Raw genomic sequence first — 24,181 nt, forward strand, 5'->3', positions numbered from 1 at the left:
AGAACATGAGAACAATAGTACTGAACTTTTTCATTCTATCACTGTCTGTTATATTATAGCCTAAAAAGAATAATCAATATGATCATTAATACTATTTTGTCTCATGTGTAGACTGTGTTTTAGCACTCGATAAACCTACTATTAGCTTGAAGTGAATTCTTAGAAAGTTAAAAATATCATATCTTACCTCTCCCTCATGCCATTTCTGTCCAATATGTTTTTCTCAAAAGTCATCAGTTACATTTAATATACCAAATTTCTGACCTGTACTGATGACAGATCTCCATCTATTGTGATGTCACCAGTACTTGATGGTAATATTTCACATGATTTTTTTTTTTCTGGCTACAGTTTAAAGGGCACTTCCTGTTTGTGAAGTAAAGCCTACCATATTATGAAAATATGTAACTGAAGGGTTACATTATGACTTCCTGTGATTCTATTTCTATATCATTGCCTTAAATAGCAATGAGTAAATCTTCTAAATTATGTTGTAAGACTTCTTGCCCACGAAGCAATATATTCTGTAGTCTTGTTGACAGAACTCTTAAAAGACCATCCTTGCAGTTTTTGCGTCAGTGGGGATATCACTGCTATGAGCCCAGGATTTATAGAACACTGGCAAGAATTCTGAAGTACGTCGACTTGGAAGGATTTGACATACTACTCTCAGATTATATTGCATTTGTGGAAAAATCAGGATACCGTTTCGAACTAAATGTTAACTTTGAATTTAATGAAATATGTGTGAATACAATTCTGTACTGGGTTTTTGCCAGAAAAGGTAATCCTGACTTTGTGGAGCTGCTTCTCAAGAAGACAAAAGACTATGTTCAAGACAGAAGTTGTGACCTGGCACTGATATGGAGGTAATAATCTCCTATGTTTTCAACATAAAAGGAGAAAATTTCTCTTTAAGGGATTATACTACTCCTTTTTCTCTAAAATGTATATGCATAGTGACTATATAAGGAATCCTGACTTGATTATCCATTCATTTGTTCATTTCTTCATTATTTATTCAATAGAATTTTGCCTATATGTACATTATTATGTGTCAATAAATTACTAGTGGTTTGCTCTATAGAGCTTACATGTTAGTGCTCAAAATAATGCAATGTTAGACAACCTAGATTTCTGTAACTAGTCAAAGACATTGCTTTTGTAATGCTGTGCTGTCTTCTTTTTGAGAATACTGAGAATGTTTACCTATAATATCATGTATATAAACTGACTTCCAAAGTATAATTCAGAGTATAAACGCATATTCACTTAGTAATACTTATTAAACATAATAATTCTCTTTTTATGTTAATATCATTGGCAAATTTGACATCAAATCCCCAGTGCTGACTACAATGAAAGTCAAATACCTGATTCAATCTGCTATGGAATCACATTTTCACATAATCTAAACATGGCAACCTAGCTAATGAATACTACTGAGGATCTTATCAGAATAAAATATCTAACATGACCTCTTTATAGTCTGTAATATAGATTTTAAAGTTACTTAGTTTGCACTAACTCCAATTTACTTTTTGGTTTTAAATATTCATTTGAATATCTAATGAACAGAATAGATGTGCATATGTTCACTCATTCAACAAAATATGTATCACCTTACTATATATGAGGCACTGTACTTAGCACAATGATAGAACTATGCATGTAATGAAAAATAAGACAGATAAAATCAGTTTAAGACTAAACCAATTTCAATTCTGCCTGTAGCAGTCGTTTTCTTGATTGTGTATTATGTGAACCTATGTGGTGTTACGGAACTACTAGATTACTTTCCTTAATAATAACCAATAATAACCCAAGTACAAAAACTGAGAGCTGAATTCTGCAATATCAATAAATAAAACTCCAAAATAGCACTTTTCATTTGTTTTAAGGGTCATTATACATGTAACTATAGCAGAGATCAGCAGCTTCGAACAACGAGCATCACTAACTGGACTAAGTCATGCCTTTGTGGATCCCTCACAGGCCCATAGGAGAGAAAAACGAAATGAAACAGAGGAAGAGAGAATTAAGTTTTTTACAAAGGTTAACGGGGGGAGTGGAGGGGCAAGAAGGGAAAACTGAAAAGAAAGAACAGCAAATGAAAAAGAAACAACAGTGGGACATAAGAGTGTGCCATTAACAACTGTTTTGATAAATTGTTTTAAGATTGATATATTTTGACTTAGATGCATCCTCAAGGTAAAATACATTACAGACCAATTCTATGTACCACAGATATTTGGATCTTTCAGAGTCACAGAACTTTAAATTCAAAGGGAACCTAAGAATTCATTAACAAACCTCCCCCAGCCTCTCTTCCTGGACAACAACTCCCATAATGTATCTCTGGTTGTTGCTCATCTGGTCTCTGCTTGAACAATGCTAGTAGGAGTGAGTTAACTATTTCCTGAGACAAACCATTCCTTTACCAGGGACCCTCTCTGTCCTAGCTATGCACTGTCCTCTCAAAGATTTTACCGAGTCCCACGACTTTAAGTTTGATCATATGTCAGTGACTCCTAAATCTTTATTTCCAGCCCTGACCTCTCCTCTGAGCCCCAGACTCCTCTCATATTATTAGGCTATCGGCTCAACATCGGAAATTTAACAGAAACAAAACAGAGTATAGATCTAAGTTACCCTCTGCCTGCCAACTTGCTCCTTCTCTTGAATTCTCCACTTGATTGACAGCCTCTGTTGCTCAGGTCAGGAATCTAGGACTTATTCTTGTTTCTCTTCTTTCTTTCACAACACATCAGCAAATCTTTTTATCTCTAAAACATATCCCAACATGTTATACTTTTCATCTCCTCCATTCCTAACCTAGGTGAAGCCACCATTACTTCTTACCTAGATAACTCCAAAAGACTCCTACTAGAAATCTTCCAGCTTCCATTCTTCCTTCTTACAATCCATTCTTGAAGCAGCAGCCTGAGTGACCTTTTAAAAATGTAAGATAGGCCATACCACCCATGTTTAAAATCATCCAAAGTTTTTCCACTACCAGTAGAAAAAAATTCAAAATCAATATCCATTTTTAAAAATTCCCATACAATCTATCCCCAAATCCAACCTCCCAAAACTATTCTTATGTCACTCTTCTTTGAACACTATATTCCAACCATGTACTGGTTGTCCACTATATACTCTTGCTAAAAGTAAGCTCCAGGAGGAACTTCCCAGGTGGTCCAGTGGTTAAAACTCTGTGCTTCAAATGCAGGGGGTGCAAGTGTGATCCCTGGTTGAGGGACTAAGCTCCCACACGCCATGTGGTGTGGCTAAAAAAAAAAAAAATGCTCCATGAAAGGAGGAAATTTGACTACTTCTTCAACAGTGAATCCTCAGTGCCTAGAACTATCCAGATACATAGCAAGTGGTTAATCAAGATTGCATTAGATGAAAAGTGAATTTTTATACAATATTATTAGATTCTTCTTTCTCATAATGCACTGAATTCTGTCTCCATTTCTCTAACTCTGCCCCCAGAAATATAAAGGACAAAGTCTACTCATTCTGTCTCCTATATGAAAAGCCCTCAAATATTTGAACATAGTTATTATGTCCCCATAAAGAATATCTTAAGTTTCCTACTATCTGTTGTTCTTTATTTCTATAACAGCATCACTCTTTGGTCACCTTCCCTTGTATACACTCCAGTTTAATAATTTCCCTAATACAATCATAAAGTGTATAGGACCCTGGGGGAAAAAAAGACAGAATTAGTGAGGGAAAGGAACTTAAAGTTTGTTCATTTTATTTTTGCTTATTTATTATAGCAAAAATAAATGCTACTGTATGACAGACTGTAAGTGGTTACAGAGAGATAATATCATTCAGTTAAAATAATAGCAAGTATTTAGCATTTTCTAAGTACTAGGCATTGTGTTATTTGTCGGGGATACAAAAACAAAATAGATATATTTCCTGATTTTGGAGAGCTCACAGACTAGTAAGCAGACCATGAAAATAATAATTACAGTATAAATTCAGAAACAGAAATATGTACAGGTAGAGAGAACATAGGACATTGTTAACACTATTGGGAAGGAGCAGATATCTAGAAGGCTCTTTAGAAGTGATGTCTTAAATTGATTTTTAAAAGATAAAAAGGAGTCTTCCCTATCTTTCCCTTGAAGAAATGTAATCTAGGCAGAGAGAGGCTGACTAAAGCCAAGAGAGACACAAACACATTTTATCCATTGACTACAGGCAACTCAGCAACTGCTAGAGAATGAGATGGAAATCAAGTAATAGTGAGCAATAAGGCCTAAAAGTGAAACTATGAAAGATTTTGTAGGCCACACTAAGAAATCTACAATTTACACCATGGGTGATGCCCAGTCAGTGAAGATAGGGATTGTAGTATGAAAAGATTAATCCGCCCCCATCTGAAGACTGGACTGTGGGAAGGAAGGCTGCAGCTGGAGCTGACAGACCAATAAGCAGACTGCTCAATCACTCCATACAACAGCAGTTCCAGAATTTCTATGTAGAAAAGGTTGAGGGACACATCTGATTGAAAAGAGGGAAGTGGTTAGAGGAGTTGCTTGAAGCTGAATTTGCACAGCATGCCCAGTATGCTAACTAAGATTATACGTGTATTTATAATAATTTGGGAGGAAGAACTAATTCTGCTCTACTACCACCACCCCACACACGCAGCCCCTCACCACCCTTTGTTATCACAACTGTCCAGGTAAATTATAATAAGGACTTAACTAAAACAATAGCAATGGGAAAAGAAGAGATATTACTAAACAGAATAGCCAGAATTACAGTAGGTGATCAGAAGTAGAGAATGAAAGAGGAAGAAGAGTTAATCTTCAGATTTATAAATTTTGAGACTGGTTGATGATTGTATTAGTTTCCTTTTGCTGCTGTAACAAACTGCCACAAACTTAGCAGCTTAAAACAAGATAAATTTATTATTTTAAATTTCTGATGATCAAAAGTCCAAAATGAGGCTACAATTGCTCATATCAAGATGTCACAAGGCAGATTCCTTCTGGAGGCTCTAGCTAGAGGCATTAGCTGCTTTTGCCAACTTCTAAGGCCTGCTTACATTCCTTGGTTCATTTGTATGGAACCATGAAGACCATCAACAGCCAAAGCAACCTTGAATAAGAAGAAAAAAGCTAGAGGTATCTTGTGCCCTGATTTCAAACTATACTACAAAGCTATAGTAATAAAAACTGTATAGTACTGGCATAAAAAAAAAGATACATACATCAACGGAACAGAATAGAGTGTCCAAAAATAAACCCATGCTTTTATGGTCAATCAATCTATAACAAAGGAAGTAAGAATACACAATGGGGAAAAGACAGCCTCTTCAATGAATGGTGTTGGGACAATAGGGTAGCTACACAAACTGACCACATTGTTACACTATATACATAAATAAACTCAAAATTTATTTAAAACTGAAATATGAGACCAGAAATCATAAAAATTCTAAAAGAAAACATAAGCAGTACATAATTTTACATCAGTCTTAGCAATATATTCTTAAATACATATCCTCAGGCAAAGGCAACAAAAGCAAAAATAAACAGATGGAACTACATCATACTAAAAAAGCTTTTGGATAGCAAAGGAAAGCATCAACAAAATGAAAAGGCAACCTATTGAGTAAGGGGAGATATGCACAATATATCCAATCAGAGGTTAATATCAAAAACACGTAAAGAACTCAATATTATAAAAATAAAATTTTGAAAAAGCGCTGGAGACCCAATAGGTGTTTTCCGAAGAAAGACATACACATGGCTTATAGACATGAAAAGAGGCTCAAATCACTAATATCAGCATGTGTGCATGTGTGCACACATATTCAATTAGTTCAGTTCAGTCACTGAGTCATATCCAACTCTTTGTGAACCAATGAACCACAGCACGCCAGGTCTCCCGGAATTTACCCAAACTCATGTCCATTGAGTTGGTGATGCCATCCAACCATCTCATCCTCTGTCATCTCCTTCTCCTCCCACCCCTAATTTTTCCCAGCATCAGGGTCTTTTCAAATGAGTCAGTTCCTCCATCAGGTGGCCAAAGTATTGGAGTTTCAGCTTCAACATCAGTCCTTCCAATGAACACTCAGGACTGATCTCCTTTAGGATGGACTGGTTGGATCTGCTTGCAATCCAAGGGACTTTCAAAAGTCTTCTCCAACACCACAGTTCAAAAGCATCAATTCTTCAGCACTCAGCTTTCTTTATAGTCCAACTCTCACATCCATACATGACTACTGGAAATACCATAGGCTTGACTAGATGGACCTTTGTTGAAAAGTAATGTCTCTGCTTTTTAATATGCTGTCTACGTTGGCCATAACTTTCCTTCCAAGGACTAAGCATCTTTAAATTTCACGGCTACAATCACCATCTGCAGTAATTTTGGAGCCCAAGAAAACAAAGTCTGTCACTGTTTCCACTGTTTCCCCATATATTTGCCATGAAGTGATGGGACCAAATGCCATGATCTTAGCTTTCTGAATGTTGAGCTTTAAGCCAACTTTTTCACTCTCCTCTTTCACTTTCATCAAGATGCTCCTTAGTTCTTCTTCACTTTGTGCCATAAGGGTGGTGTCATCTGCATATCTGAGGTTATTGATATTTCTCCCAGCAATCTTGATTCCAGCTTCTGCTTCATCCAGTCCAGCGTTTCTCATGATGTATTCTGCATATAAGTTAAATAAGCAAGGTGACAATATAAAGCCTTGACATACTCCTTTTCCTATTTGGAACCAGTCTGTTGTTCCATGTCCAGTTCTAACTGTTGCTTCCTGACCTGCATACAGGTTTCTCAAGAGGCAGGTCAGGGGGTCTGGTGTTCACATCTCTTTCAGAATTTTCCAGTTTATTGGGATCCACACAGTCAAAGGCTTTGGCATAGTCAATAAAGCAGAAATAGATGTTTTTCTGGAACTCTCTTGCTTTTGTGATGATCCAGTGAATGTTGGCAATTTGATCCCTGGTTCCTCTGCCTTTTCTAAATCCAGCTTGAACATCTGGAAGTTCATGGTTCACATACTGCTGAAGCCTGGCTTGGAGAATTTTGAGCATTACTTTACTATCATGTTAGATGAGTGCAATTGTATGGTAGTTTGAGCATTCTTTGGCATTGCCTATGAAAAGGCAAAAGGATAGGACACTGAAAGATAAACTCCTCAGGTCAGTAGGTGCCCAATATGCTACTGGAGATCAGTGGAGAAATACTCCAGAATGAATGAAGGGATGGAGCCAAAGCAAAAACAACACCCAGTTGCGGATGGGACTAGTGATAGAAGTCAGGTCCGATACTGTAAAGAGCAATATTGCATAGGAACCGGAAATGTTAGGTCCATGAATCAAGGCAAATTGGAAGTGGTCAAACAGGAGATGGCAAGAGTGAATGTCGACATTCTAGGAATCAGCAAACTAAAATGGACTGGAGTGGGTGAATTTAGCTCAGATGACCATTATATCTACTACTGTGGGCAAGAATCCCTTAGAAGAAATGGAGTAGCCATTATAGTCAACAGAAGAGTCCAAAATGCAGTACTTGGATGCAATTCAAAAATGACAGAATGATCTCTGTTCATTTTTAAGGCAAACCATTCAATATCACGGTAATCCAAGTCTATGCCCCGATCAGTAACACTGAAGAAGCTGAAGTTGAACGGTTCTATGAAGACCTACAAGATGTTTCAGAACTAACACTCAAAAAAGATGTCCTTTTCATTATAGGGAACTGGAATGCAAAAGTAGGAAGTCAAGAAACACCTGGAGTAACAGGCAAATTTGGCCTTGGAGTACAGAATGAAGCATGGCAAATAACAGAGTTTTGCCAAGAGAATGAACTGGTCATAGCACACATATTAGAGAAATGCAAATTAAAACCGTAATGAGATCACTCCCCACTTGTCAGAATGTTTGTTATCAAAAAGATAACAAATAAATGTTAATGAAAAGAAAAGGGAAATTTTGTGCACTGTTGCTGAAAATGTAGACTGTGCAGTCACTGTGGAAAACAGTATGTAGGTTCCTCAAAAAATTAAAAATAGAGTTACCATAGGACTCAGCAAGTCCACTTCTGGGTATTTATGTGAAGAAAATGAAAACACTAATTCAAAAAGATATATGCATGTCTATGTTCAATGCAGCATTATTTATAGAAGTCAAGATATGGGAGTAACGTAAATAACCATAGTAGATAATGAAGTCATGTCTGTGTATATACACATAAATACAATGGATTATTACTCATCCATAAAAAAGAATAAAATCTTACTATTTGTGATAACATCAACAGACTTAGAGGATATTACACTAAGTGAAATAATTTAAATAGAGAAAAACGAATACTATATGATTTCACTTACATGTGGAATCTAAAAAACAAAAAAATGAACAACAACAAGAAAAGGAAACAGACTCATAGATACAAACTATTGGTTTCAGGGCAGCAGGGTTAGGAGTTGGGAGAAATAAGTAAAGGAGATTAAGAGGTACAAACTTCAAGTTATAAAATAAGTCATGGGGATGTAATTTACAGCATCGGGGATATAGTCAATAATACTGTAATAACTTTACACAGTAACAGATGATGAATTGTAGTGATCAGTTCATAATGTATTTAAATATCAAACCACTATGTTGTATACCTGAAACCAATATAATATTGCATGTTAACCACACTTCAATTAACAATATAAATAACATTGACAAATACCCTCACTGTACCTTCTCAGCACCTCCATACTTATCCTGGCTTACTTTTTCTTTTTCCCCACAATATTTATCAGAACTTCTACATACTATAAAATTATCTTGTTTGCTATGTCCATTCTTGTTTTGTTTGTTTGTTTCCTCTCACTACTGTATTAGCAAGGAAGGAGGTATCTTTGTTTTGTTCACTCATATATCCCAAGTACCCAAAAGAGTGTCTGGCATACAGTATGCATTCAATAAGTATTTGTTGAATAAATTAATAGACAGTAATTCATGTTACTGTCACAGATGAAATTGCCTGAGAACAGTTAGTCAGATGAGAAATTAGTCAAAAGACCACATTTACTTTACTTAGATGTTAAGGGCAGAGAAAGAGGGATCAGTGAAAGAGGGTTGAGAATGAATAGTCAAAGAGGTAGCTGCATCTTAAACAGAATGGTCCCACTGAGCCATGGGACAATATCTCAAGAAAGTCAACTGTGTCAAATATCAGAGATAAAATTATTGTGAAGAAACATATATTGAATTGGCAGTCAGACCAAAAGAGAAATACTAGGAAACATTTTAGAAATAATTATTATAGCTGCAAAATGGAATCATTCTCTGCATATCTCTATGGAAATATTATATCCCATTTCGTAACTGTGTATATGACAGGTTTTCAGATACAGAGGGTTCAGTTCACTAAGCTCACATTTAAAAACTGATTCTTGACTTGCTTGCCTCCCTCCATCCATATAAGTACTATTATAATTAACTGTTAGTACAGATTAAGCAAATTTTGGTTTACAATAACATGCTCTTTAAATGTGAGGATTAATCATATGCCATCTGGGTACAGACTAGACTTTCAAATCTCATTTTAAACCTATTTGAGTTTTAGTTATGTTTCAACATTTTTGGTCCAAAGTATCTTCTACAGGTAATCTTAATCTTAACATCTTAAAATCAGCTAATATCTCTAAATCTTAAAAAGAGCCACTTATGGTATTTTTTGCCCCCTAAGTACCCTGAATCCCCATACTTATAAGACTCTTAAGTCAAATATCTTAAGAGTTAGCAAGATGAATAAATGATATTGTTCTTGAAAATTCTAAGTGATTGCACTTCACCAAAAATCTTATTAGGTCCAAAGCTATAGAATAAATTAATAATATTTTAATAATATTAAAATTAAATATTTTAATTTTAATTAATGAAAATTAATAGTATTTTTCAGGATAATAGTAAAAAAGTCACTTAACATATACTTGAGTATCTACTATGGGCCAAGCATTGTTCTAGGCATTTAGGGATATAATAGCATACTAAACAGACAAAAGGCATTGCCCCATACAACTTAAAACTTTATAGTTTATCTTGCCCATCCATTTATTTTGAAGATAAGAAAATGAAAGATTAGAGACATTAAGCAAGTTGTCCAAAATGATAAGGGCTTAAAGGAGTTATGTACAAAAAGCCATAAGGAGTAAGATAAAATCAGGCAATCAAAGAAGACTTTGCAAAAGAGTTTGTTTGACAGAGTCTTATACAATCATCAAGACTTGTCCCAGAATTGAAAGTGGAAGGGAAGAAAACACACAAATCCAAGAAACATAGAAAAGTTGGAGGCAGCTGTGATTTGGGAACGTGAATACCAATAATCAGGAGAAAGAATACAGAGGTAGTTTAGGAATTGAATTTTGCATATGTATTAGAAGTATTTGTGAAAAAGATGAGATGTTCAGGACAATACTGATCTGGAGATGACTCTAGGAGAGAGTTTGTATATACTATATATAGAATTAAAAGGATATATATAGTACCACTGGCAGAATATTAAAATCTTACTTCTTAATTTCTAAAATGCTATTCTGCACTGCACTTTTTTTTTTTTTAATCATAAAACTTGGCATTTCAGAGCTCAGTGAAGCTTTGAAGATAGACTTTTGGTCTAGTAATTTTCACGCTGTACTTTTTGGAGTTCCTGACAAGAACCACAGGGGAGGTTTCTAGGACCCCAAATACACATCAACAAGAGAACTTATCTAATACAGAACATACAGTTTAGATAGCAAGTTCTTGCATAACAATACTCCAAAGTTGGTTTATGTCTGTAAATGAAACATTCTTTTCAATCTTTTTATTGCCAAACATCCACTAATCATTCAAGTCTTAGCTCCAGGATAACCTACAGGCAATGAGTATTCTAGGTAGAGTTGGGTGCCTCTCCTCAATGCTTTTACAGTATCTTAAGCATGTTTCTATCATAGCAATTACCATCTTGCATTGAAGTTTTTAAAATTAGTTGCCTATTTCCCTTACTAGACCATAATAAGCATCTTTCATCTCTGCATATCTAGTACTTAGTACACTCTGGACAAGCGTTAAATAAATTAGCTAATGAATGCCTGAGCAAATGAACACATAAATAAATGCATGAGGAAAGGGAGACTCAAAGAGGCTGACTTACCTGATGTCACACATCTTGTTAGGAGAACTGAAACCTAGAAACTAGAACTTTTAAATTTCTACTGTTTTCGGCATTATATCATGTCACCTCCCATTTTAATTATTTGAAATCCTAAAGTTCTTTTTGAATAATGCTCTCCTTGATAGGCATAATTGTATAAAACTAATATTTATAGTTTGTATGTGGTTTTGTGGACTATATCAGTATTTTATTAGGCCAATCAAGAGACTTCCAGAGACAGAACTATGAGTAAAATTTCCCTTTCTTTAGTCCTAAAAATCCATGTTTACTTGGACAAATCAAGGCTTGATAATTAATTAAGACAATCCCCTATGGTTGATTCTACCATGTCCTATCTACATATCTTGACCAATTTAATAGCAAACATAAATGTCCGTGAAATGAAACAACTGCAAGAACTACATACAATTAGAAAAAATAAAATTTTCATTTCTGTCATAATGGAGCATAAATTTTCAAGTCCAGCCACCATATAGTACTCCAGGAAAAGCAAGATTTCAGAGAACTCTCAAAACTCTACTGAAGAAGGAAAATTAAATTCTTTCCTTGAGAGACCTGATATGGCCCTCATCATAATTTACATTTCTTCAACCTGAAAATATCAATTCTAATTTTCTTAAAGTGAAAAAATAGAATTAAGGTAGTTACACTTTTTTCCTTTTCAGTCTAATTTTCAAACTCAATTCAGTCCCAAGCCTGATACATGATCAAGAACAACAAAAACAAAAAGATATCAAAAGGGTCACATAATTCTGTTCTATTAAAAAGTAAAATACAAAAGTCTGTCCTTCTATTCCATTTTAGATTTTCTAGAGCTATATCAGTTTCATAATGCTACTTCTAATCACTAAGGATTTCTCAAATGAGAAACAGAATTGCTATTGCTAAAGTTAAATACTTTCCACACAATATAAATCTGTTTGTTTGTTTTTACAAGTGTAAAGGGGGTTTAAGTATGTAGTAGGAGCTTTCTTATTTTTTAACCTTCAAGTTGGCCTAGATTCAGAGTGGAAAACTCTTTCTAAGGCATATTATATATAAAGATAAAGTTCCATTAAAGTTATTTAAGATATTTATTATTTAATATAATACTATGATTTTAAGACAAAGAGTTTACTGCATTTCTTAATCCTACATTCACGGAGGTCTTGTTTGTTTATCTGGTCCACAGAACTTTCACTCCAGTATACCGTCCAAACCCGTTAAGTGGCATCACGCCTCTACTTTATGTTGCTCAGACGAGACAATCCAATATCTTAAAAATACTCCTGCAATATGGGATCTTAGAAAGAGAAAAAAACCCTATCGACATTGTGTTAACAATATTGCTCTACCGTTCAAGAGAGAGAATAAAGGTTGGTCATGAACTGGTAGACATCCAGGAAGAAGCCAAAACATGTTTAGTGCTCTGTTCCAGAGTGCTTTCTGTCATTTCAATCAGGGAAATAGAGGTAAGGAAAATATTGTACTTTGTATTTTGACTCAATTATTGATCAAGTTTAAGACAGAACTGTGAGGCAAGAATAAAGTTAATTTTAAATCTAGGGATCCAGTGAAAAATTAATCACTGAGTATATGCTTATAAATTAAAAACAAGTGGAATTCCAATTATCTTGAACATTAACTCTTTTAGTTCATAATTTTATATCTTCTAAATATGAAATAATTTTTAAAAGTTAAATTTATAGTTTATTTTAGCATTTATTAAGTTGATGTATGTTATTATTACATCCTAATTACATGATAACCTGTTTATTAAGATTTCTATATCTATTAAAATCACAAATTAAATTTTTAACAGACTTACTTTCCTATAGAACATTTTAAAATGAAAGTTGCATTTCTCCCCACATAAAATCACATACCAAGAAACATATTTTGCTTTTCAAAATTCCTGAACAATTTTAAGCATGAAAATATAAAGACTTTAAATATTTGTTCAGTTGAAAATATCTATCCCTCAGAAATATGAAGAGTTTCTCCTTGATAAGGTTTAGGGAAAAAAAAACAACAAACAAACCATTCAACGGGCATGTTCATCCTGTCAAAATGAACTGCAAGTTTTAGCATCAAACTGTATCAAGTTTACTAGTTTCAAAAAATAACTCTGCTTAAGATAAAGAAGGTAGCCCTATAAATTTAAACTAGCCACATTACTAAAGAATCTAGCAATCCCCCTTGTCTTTAAAAGTGTGACCAGAAATAAACTCCTAAGAAATATAATTCTGTTGGATCTTTAATTTTCTTAAGCCTTAACTATGTGTATCAATCAAACACCCCTGGGCCAATTGTAAGGAGGGCAAATTAGTCAAATTGTAGCTCAGTTGGTAAAGAATCTGCCTGCAATGCAGGAGATGGGGTTAGATCCCTGGGTTGGGAAGATCCCCTGGAGAAGAAAAATGCAACCCACTCCAGTATTCTTGCCTGGAGAAGTCCCATGGACAGAGGAGTCTGGCAGGCTACAGTCCATGAGTCAGACACCACTTAGTGACTAAACCACCACCACCATTGTGGCAACCAATTTTAAACCATTTTGGCAACCAATTTTAGGAATTTGCTTGTCCTTGTCCAGTGTTAGTTTTGTACCATTATTATAGGACATATTGACTCTCAGCCATCTCTGTGAATGCTATTCCTGAAGTACACTCAAAATAGAACAGTATCAGTAGTAGGATAGAATGAGTTGATCAAAATCTTTGCCTGAATGGCAAAGTCAAAGCTGGATTCCAGTCAACTGCAGTTTAACAAGTGAAGTGGCATTGAACAAGAAGGTGAAAGATGGCATAAAAACCAGCTTAAAGAACACTTCAAATAACCTGCTTTGCATTACCACACTTCCCAGTTTTATTGTAAATATACATATAGATATCGTTACTTCTAGACCACAGTTCTGTGAGCCCAGAGACTGTCTGTTTTGTGTAGCCTAGCAATTATCCTAAGCACCAAGCTCACTGCTGAGTAGACACAAGATATTCTTTAAAAAATTATTTACTAGTGAAAAATTATATATCATTTAAGTTAGTGTCATACAATCTGTAGAGAAGTACTACAGCAGATGTCTTTTACTTCTGTATCAGGCTAATAACATTTGTCTTCTAGAACTAAATATTTAAAAGGTTACCTTAACTAAACCTTAAAAAGTCATCTTCCGGGGGATGGACCTCTTGTCAGATCTTGTCGTGATTCAGCAGTGTGAAGTTTTACATTACAATGATTGGAATCACCTGACAGGTTTATGTCGTCTGTGTGTGCATGCTTAGTTGCTTCAGTCATCTCTAACTCTTTGTGACCCCATGGACCATAGCCTCTAAAGGTTCCTCTGTCCATGGGGATTCTCCAGACGAGAATACTAGAGTCCCCTCCTCCAGGGGATCTTCCCAACCCAGGGACTGAACCTTCATCTTCTTATATCTACTGCATTGGCTAGAGCCTCCTGGGACCCCAAACCAACTATATCAGAAATTCAGGAATAGAAACTCAGCACTGATATTTTCTAAAGTTTTCTAGATAATTTCAGTTTATGGTCAAATTGACAACACGCTAGAGGAGAAGCTAATAAACCATAAGTATATGATCTGTCTAAAATTTAAAAAAAGATTCACTGTTGTAAGAAATAATGTTTTGTGTCCTTAGACACAAAAGACATTAACTTTATATGTGATTTTGTGAATAAAATGGGTATAAAAATTCTTGAGTAAGGTAAAAATGTTTTGGGGGAAAAAAGCATTATAAGGGTTAATAAACTTAAGATACAATTTTTTTAATTCAAATAAAAAATTAAAATGTTTATAATTTGGACAAATCCAGTGATTAATATTACAAAGTTAAAATATTTCTCTTTTCTTTAGATGGAGCTAAGTTTAGGAGGACATCCAATTATTTCAAATTGGCTGGACTACATTCCTGCAACAAGATACGAAGATCCATGTGAACTATTACATCTTTGCAGAATAACCATCAGGGCTCAACTACTAACCAACAATATGCTCCCAAATGGAATATTTTCACTTCTAATTCCTGTTCGTCTACAGAACTATCTGAATTTAGAAAGCTAATGCACATCTTTTTGGCATTCTTTAAGGATGCTCACTGTTGTATGGTTTAGAAGTTAATAAACTATTAACTTCACACAAATTTTTACTGCACTGAACATTCCATTAGAAAATATATTTTCACATAACATACTAAATGAATCACTTTTAAATCGGTATATGGCTGTACCCATTACTTATCTATATGGTGGAACAAATTATATGCATTTTTATAACATTTTAGGTTTACTCTTTTATTCCATTTTTAAAAGTTATTTTTGCCTTGGAGCATTCTTATTACTCATGGAAAATCTGGTTATATTACTATTCTGAGCTCTGAGGCCTTTACTATCAGTTTGTCCTAGGTTAGGTAAATATTATTTTATATTTTGTATTCATAATAACAAACATTTATTGAGTTACTTTGTAAATAAAATACAGTGCCTGGTAGTAGGGAATAATTAATTAAATTAATAGGTGATCCCTTCCATGAGAGAATTTATAATTCTGTAGCAGCCATGGTCACAAACAATACAAGGCAAAGAATTAGTCAACTAAAGTGCTAGGAGTAGGATGACAGAAGTGTATTATGTCTGGAAATAATTAGCTTTAAATTACAACATGGAGCTTGAGTGTTTTGGTATATGATACCTCTGAATACTATATTAGCAGTAGTTTTTTTAGTGAGATATAGTTGCATATAACATTAAAGAGTTTCAAGTATAAACATAATGATCCAATAAATTTATATGCTGTGAAATAGTCACCATAATAAGTCCAGATAACGTCCATCATCTCCCATTACAATTTTTCTTGTGATGAGAACTCAAAACCTACTCTCTTAGCATCTTTGAAATATGCAATACAATATTAACTATAGCTACCACACTACACATTACATCCTCAGGACATATTTATAACTGAAAGTTTGCACCTTTTGACCATATTCACCCATTTCATCCACCCCCAAATTATATGCATTTTAATACAAATAAAGAAACCATTTTGACCCAACATCACATTAGTAAAATCTGCATACTCTTTGGTAAGAAAGGAACTTGTTATCTTTAAAAAAAAAACAACAACAATGTATTCTACGACAGTTTTTAGCATTCTGCTTTTTTAATATCTGGAGTATTAGACCCTTCTTTATATAACTAGAGAGAAGTCAACTGTTGGCAGATGAGAACTGGGAGAAAATTCTCCACGGGTCTCTCATGTTGTGAGCAGAGGAACTGATTGGTGCTCTGAGCACAGGGCAGGATTGATCGGTGTCTAATGTAATAAAGGCAATGTTTTCCTCCGGGGAAATAAACGGTCAAGCAGGTGTGTTTACATTTTAAAGGACTAGAGTTTTGAAAGCTTGGGGTTCTCCAGCTATAACACCAGTCTACTGGGTGCATGTCTACCTGGACAACTACACATCTGACAATGGGAGCATGTGGGACCAACACAAACAGGAAGCTCATTTCACCACTAGAAATAAAGTCCTTTGTCCTACCCAGTCTTTTGTCTTCTGACGGCAAACATGATACTACAGGAAACTAAACTGCCAGTTTGCATGTAAGTTGAAAATCTTAGATGCTTCACAGTCCTTGGCAATGAGAACCTGTTCCCCACCTAATCACTGCATTTAGATCCATTTCAGTAGATACTGGCAGACAGTATCCATTCTCAGTGTCTATCTGCAATTTGGGAACTGTCAAAATTTTGACAATTCATAAGAAAAGGGTATTATATCAGTTTTATAGTAAGGTAAAACAATTGTTTAAGTTTCTTAACAACAGAATAGAAATAGCAAAGTAACAACATAATGAGATCACTTGCTTTTACTCTTGTTTTACTTTTAATCCTTTAACCGCATCACAGGGTTGAATTATAGAAATGCTTATTTATTATACTTAAACCCGTGAACTTCCAGATGTTCAAGCTGGTTTTAGAAAAGGCAGAGGAACCAGAGATCAAATTGCCAACATCCGCTGGATTATTGAAAAGGCAAAAGAGTTCCAGAAAAACATCTATTTCTGCTTTATTGACTATGCCAAAGCCTTTGACTGTGTGGATCACAATAAACTGTGGAAAATTTTGAAAGAGATGGGAATACCAGACCACCTGACCTGCCTCTTGAGAAACCTGTATGCAGGTCAGGAAGCAACAGTTAGAACTGGACATGGAATAGATTGGTTCCAAATAGGAAAAGGAGTATGTCAAGGCTTTATATTGTCACCTTGCTTATTTAACTTATATGCAGAATACATCATGAGAAACGCTGGGCTGGATGAAGCAGAAGCTGGAGTCAAGATTGCCGGGAGAAATATCAATAACCTCAGATATGCAGATGATACCACCCTTATGGCACAAAGTGAAGAAGAACTAAGGAGCCTCTTGATGAAAGTGAAAGAGGAGAGTGAAAAAGTTGGCTTAAAGCTCAACATTCAGAAAGCTAAGATCATGGCATCCAGTCCCATCACTTCATGGCAAATAGACGGGGAAACAGTGGAAACAGTGAGAGACTTTATTTTTTGGGGCTCCAAAATCACTACAGATGGCAATTGAAGCCATGAAATTTAAAGACGCTTACTCCTTGGAAGGAAAGTTACGGCCAACCTAGATAGCATATTAAAAAGCAGAGACATTACTTTGTCAACAAAGGTCCATCAAGTCAAGGCTATGGTATTTCCAGTAGTCATGTATGGATGTGAGAGTTGGACTATAAAGAAAGCTGAGCGCCAAAGAATGATTTTGAACTGTAGTGTTGGAGAAGACTCTTGAGAGTCCCTTAGACTGCAAGGAGATCCAACCAGTCCATCCTAAAGGAGATCAGTCCTGGGTGTTCATTGGAAGGACTGATGTTGAAGCTGAAACTCCAATACTTTGGCCACCTGATGCAAAGAGCTGACTCATCTGAAAAGACCCTGATGCTGGGAAAGATTGAGGGCAGGAGGAGAAGGGGAAAACAGAGGATAAGATAGTTGGATGGCATCACCAACTCAATAGACATGAGTTTGGGTAAACTTCGGGAGCTGGTGATGGACAGGGAGGCCTGACATGCTGCAGTTCATGGGATCGCAAAGAGTCAGACATGACGAGTGACTGAACTGAACTGAAACTACATGTAATTATGACTGGTCATATTTTAAGCTCATAAATAAATATACAGGAACTTCAAACAACACACAATGTATTCACATTTGAAAATTTTACCAGTAGCATATAAGACAGGTAATTTTTTTGGTTGAAAATACATGTTAATATGAAGTAAAAAAATAATCACCTTTAATCTTTTCTTCTTTTTTGGCCAGGTCATGCAGCTTGCGGAATTTTTGTTCCTTAACCAGGGATCTAATCTGAGAGCCTGGTAGTCAGAGGGTTGAGTACCAACCATTGGACCACAAGAGAATTCCCTGAAATTTCTTTCTACTGGTATTATTATTTCTATATTTCTCAACATAGTTGATGGAATCACCACCTAGAATCATATTTGACTCTTCCTCTCTGTATTAATTTTCTAGGGCTGCCATAACAAAGTACACAAACTAGATAGCTTAAAACAACAGTAATTTATTATCTCACAGTTCTGGAGCCCAGTAGTCCAAACTGAGGTGTTAGTAGAACCACACTCCCTCTGAAGCCTGTAGGGGAATCCTTCCTTGTCTATTCCTAATTTCTGGTGGTTTCCCAGCAATCTTTGGTATTCCTTGGCTTGTAGATGTATCATTCCAATCCTCTATCTTCACATGGTGTTCTCCGAGTCTCTGTCTTCACATAGTAATCTTATTAAGGACCAGTCATATAGGGGCCCACCCTTCTCCAGTATGATCTCATCTTAACGAACTACATTTGAGATGATCCTATTTCCAAATAAGGTCACATTCTGAGGTGCAGGGGGTTAGGATTTAATGCTTTTTTTTCAAAAAGACACACTTCAACCAATAACACCTTTCCCTCACTAAAAAATCAGATAAGTCATGAATCATTAATCTGGTTAATCAGCACAAAATCTCCTTAATATCTTTCAAATCAATGTTTTCTCTACTCCACCAGACATTCCACCATCTCCACTCTCCTCCTTTACACACACACACACACACACACACACACCTGTTCTCACTCCATTCTGTCACACACACACACACACACCTGTTCTCACTCCATTCTGTCACACACACACACACACCTGTTCTCACTCCATTCTGTCACACACACACACTCACACACCTGTTCTCACTCCATTCTGTCACACACACACACACACACCTGTTCTCACTCCATTCTGTCACACACACACACACCCCTGTTCTTACTCCATTCTCACTGTCACACACACACACACACCTGTTCTCACTCCATTCTGTCATACACACACACACACACACCCCTGTTCTCCATTCTGTTACGCACACACCCACACACTTGTTCTCACTCCATTCTGTCACACACACACACACACACACACACACACACCTGTTCTCACTCCATTCTCACTGTTTCTACTCTTAATCATCAATTCTCTTCTGCACTACTTAAAGTTTCTTAAACTATCTCATCTTTTTGGTTTCAACCACACATCTCCATACCATTTATGCTATCACCCAGATGATCTTTCAAAAGAAAAATCTAATCATGTTATTCCTCTACCACCACCATCCTCTTCTACTCTCCAGGAAACTCTTTTGCCATCTAAAGGAGAAACTATATAAAGCACCTTCTTCAACCTTTTGCCACTCTCATATGCACTCTATCCCCCAGATAAACCAAACTGCTTCTGGTGTCACATCTTTTTGCTTTTACACTTGGTGATCCTTAACTAAAATGCTCTCTGTTCCTGAGCACTTGACATATTTTACTACCCTTAAACTCCCTTGAGCCACAAAGAATTGCAAACATTTTTTGGTGCTATTACCCTTCTTATTTTCCTCTACTATCGTACTTACCACATGGTGTTCCAACCCTTCCGTGTGTGCTTTTTTTCTCTTAACTACACCTGAAGTCTACCTCACGGTCAGACATCTTTTGTGCACCTAGCGCACAGCATGTTGTCTGTTCCATAGTAAATATTATTGAATTAGATTTTTCAGTAGTTTTTTTCTTTTTACAGTAAGACTTACTCTGAAACTTTTGCTTGAAGGGAAATATTTAATGTGCTACCAAGAGAGGTTAAACAAAAAAGCAGCTAAAAAATAATTTTGGAAAGAGTTTTAAAAATCACTGCTTGTGAAAGAATGATCAGAATAACTTTAAAATATCTTAAATGCATTACTCATTTCACATCTATTAGAATGGCTAATATTTTTTTAAAAACTGACAAGTGCTAAAGAACATGTAGGACAACTGAACCTCTCATACATGGTTGATAAGAATGCAAAATGGTATAAACCCTCTCAGAAAAAGTTTAGCAGCTTCTCATGAAGTTAAATATATACTTACAATATGACAGAGCCAGTCAACTAAATTAAGTAAATTTTAATAAATTAAAACTTAACATTCACACAAAAATCTGTATCCAAATGTTCATAACAGCTTTATTCATAATCGTCAAAAACAAAATGCCTAAATGTCCTTCAGTGAGTGAGTGAATAAACCATGGTACATAGTCAATACAAACAATGGAATACCAGCTAGCAATGGATAAATTCTAAAGTACATGATGCTCACTAAAAGAAGCCAGTCTTCAAAGGTCACATGCTACCTGATTGGTAAAAACAAAATTATAGGGAAGAAATCCTTAACCATTCCCACTGAAGACAGAGGTCAGGGAAGAATTTGGCCACAAAGGGCTAGTACTGAGGAAATCATCTGGTAGTGACTGAACTGTTCTGTATCTTGATTGTGGTAATGGTTCCACAAATCCATAAATGTGCCAAAATTCATAAAATAATAGACTAAAATGAAAATTTAATTTTATTGTATGTAAATTAAAAAATAAACAAATATACATGTTACTTCCTAGGCATGAGGGTTAGCTGCCTTTTTCCTCTACTCCCATGTACCTTAGCCCTAGACTTGAGAAAGATTAATTTATGTGAGGAGAAAGGTGGAACAGACTAAAAGAATGGCTTTGAGGTAGATTATCAAGGAGTTTGCTACAACATTATGAATATTTATCTTAAAAGACTGGATTTTGAGATAATGATCTATAATTTTAGAGAAAGACAAAGGTGAAGAGGTACTAAAGAGGAGAGCAAATAGACCTGAAAATTAAAGAATGGATCGCCTCCCTACCTTTCACCTCTGTCCTATAGCACCATGACTTAATAATTCTATCTTCATCTGACTTGCTTTTTCATGTGCTTCTGCTACACACAAAATGATTGAAGAAAAAGCAATTTAATTTTAATAAGATATAAACCCATTTTTATTTCAGTACTTCAAATCTAAAATAAAACGGATTAATCAGTTGGCTACAGTTTTTGCATCAAAAGCTCTAAATGATGAACAATTTCTTAAAAGTCTGGTGGAATTTAATTTGGCATTAAATGTAAAGGGAAGCTAATACATCTGAGGAAATGATATCTAGCATATTTAGTAGTTTGCACTTGTCTCTGCTGCCTGCTTTTCTTCCACAGCCCTGCTCCCCTTCTGACTTTCATTGCTTCCTCCTTTTCTTCCCTGCCCTCTTAAACAGTGTATGATGCCCTTTAGCTCCTCAGTGCCTCCTAGAAACTTGCCACAAGTCTAAATTATCTATCTGCTTTTAGGAATGACCACACAAAATACAATTCATCTCAAAGGCTGTGAATTAAAATGTGGCTAATAGTCAAATTCAAATACTGTGGAGCTCTATTTATAAAACATGAGAATAGGAAATATAAGTAGTCTAAAAGGACATTTAACATATATCTAATGTAAGTACTAATTTACAGTAATTTTTTTTTTTAAAAAAAGAACACGTATCATTCAGATTATAACTTTTCAGTATACCTGGCTATTAATATGCAATTAGAATACCAAGAGTTTAATAAAGTCAAAACTATTACATTTTGTAAAATAAAATATGCATACATTAACAAAAATACTTTAAAATTATTTAACAATTTCCCCATGTTAGGCCTTTGGGTTGAGATTATGTGACTAAGTCTTTTATTGAGATGGAACTGCAGAAATAAGGTGTTTGAGAAGCTCTTTGCAGTTATTGAACAACTGACAGTCTTCCATTTTCTTTTGTCCATGTATCGAATAAACTTTGGGTAAACTCTAAAAGGTATGTGAGCCACATGCCTGTGCAAAAACAATTCTTCATAATGTTTCCTTGTGAATCAACAATTAAGGCAAACATATCAATATTATCTTTCTGCTGCCTTGGTTATTCACCTAAAAAAGATGGTCAAAACTGAAAATTTCGAAAAGGGAAGGGGTTGGTGAGTAGAAAATGGAACACCTGGCTATTAGGTAACTACTCCTTCCAGAAACACTCTCTGCGTTATGAAATATCTATTTGCTGAATTTCAACCTTTAGAACTATACTGAATGCCAAAATGAATACTTTAAAACTCTCAACGCTATTCTAACAAACTTCATATGTATCCAGTGTTGGAATTTGATGGCATTAATTAAGAAATTATTGAGTCATAATAAGAATGTAAAAGAAATATTGGTTCCAAATAAGAGTGTAAAAGAAAACCTCACATAAGTTTCCAGGCCCACAAAGAAAGATTTCTTTTAGCTAAACTATATACGATAACATGTGAAACCATAACTTATAACATGAAGTTTCATAAAAGAGAAAAGTGTCACATTGGATTTTTTCTAACATAAAAATCAGTTCTTTAAATAGTTCTCATTTCTTTCTTAAGTTATATAACAAACATTTTCTTATACAGAATATATAGATGATAATTCTGATGTTAATATAATGTAATTTTCAATTAAAATATAAAATTTAGCAAATATTTTCTTTTGCTCACAGGAAGAATGAATTCTAGTTTCCTCATATTAAGACATTATTTCATTAGTGTAAGACATGAATTGTTACTATTCTTCAGTCTTTCCTGAATCTTGTTCAGCCCTGGGAAAATCTGCTTCATACTTCTTTTTGAGATTACTTAAGTATGTTCGTAAACTGTCTGGATCCAATTGAGAGTTTCGAGCAGTTTGAACAAGTCTAGTAGCTAGATGGTACACAGCTCTCTGTCTTTCCATCTCAGGGGTACTCCTTTGGTTTTGCTGTTATTGAAAAAATATAGATAAAAATTAAAATATGATTCTTATTTTGGGAATATTCTATCTCCTTTCATAATAAGAATTCAATGGTTAACCAATTTTTTTTTGGATAAGTCAGTCCCATCCAACTAGCAAATAATATACCAGAAAAAATAAATATTATTTTGGAGAATAAAATTTCTCATGAGTATTTACTACTTTATGACAGATCCTTAATCCTTGAAAACCATTTTTCAATGAAAAAAAATCTGCTAAATGGTTCAAGTTTCTCAATACAACACCAAAAAGTAATAGAAAATCCACCAGAATTATGTCTTACAAACACTTTATCATTGAAAAGTTATGGGAAAATAACATTCTGCTCATTACTATGTAGTCTTCATAATTTTAAATGTCACTCAGAGTACTACTCTGCTATCTCCTACTTTAATTCCCCAGCAGATAAACTGGTGGACAGAATGGGTCATCAGTAAACTGTTGCTCAAGAGAGTTCATATATAGAAATTGCTAGAGTCTAAAAGAAAATACTGCTTCAGGGGTAAATTACATTTTTAAAATAAGCAACATAAATAGCTAGTTAAAATTATCCCTTAATTCTTAACAAATTGTACTTAAGGATACCCAAGAAATAATGCTTAAAATGGGACTCTTCTAATACTTTGGAAGACCTCTGGATATTCAGTCCTTGAATACCTCCCTTCAGGGTTGGGAGTACAACTAGAAAATTCTTCATTAACTTTTTTGCCTGAGCTAGATAGAGGAATCAGCATTTTTTCAATCTTAACTTTTTATGT

General features: G+C 34.9%; 2 protein-coding genes across 2 annotated transcripts in view; one reads left to right on the forward strand and one right to left on the reverse strand.

Annotated features, from left to right (window-relative positions):
* Nucleotides 1–331: 331 nt before the first annotated feature.
* Nucleotides 332–15,330, forward strand: ASB17 (ankyrin repeat and SOCS box containing 17). Its single transcript, XM_043877683.1, has 3 exons — nucleotides 332–869; nucleotides 12,368–12,647; nucleotides 15,045–15,330. The coding sequence occupies exons 1-3, from the start codon at nucleotides 469–471 to the stop codon at nucleotides 15,249–15,251; spliced, it is 888 nt and encodes a 295-aa protein (XP_043733618.1). The 5' UTR covers nucleotides 332–468; the 3' UTR covers nucleotides 15,252–15,330.
* Nucleotides 15,331–20,723: 5,393 nt separating this feature from the next.
* Nucleotides 20,724–24,181, reverse strand: part of MSH4 (mutS homolog 4) — an 88,516-nt gene continuing 85,058 nt past the window's right edge. Inside the window, exon 20 of the mRNA XM_043878522.1 lies at nucleotides 20,724–23,390. Within this exon, the coding sequence (XP_043734457.1) occupies nucleotides 23,199–23,390 (192 nt within the window). The 3' untranslated portion in view covers nucleotides 20,724–23,198. The remainder of the gene's footprint in view (nucleotides 23,391–24,181) is intronic.

The sequence above is a fragment of the Cervus elaphus genome, chromosome 20 (genome assembly GCF_910594005.1).
Source record: "Cervus elaphus chromosome 20, mCerEla1.1, whole genome shotgun sequence".
Lineage (NCBI taxonomy): Eukaryota > Metazoa > Chordata > Mammalia > Artiodactyla > Cervidae > Cervus > Cervus elaphus.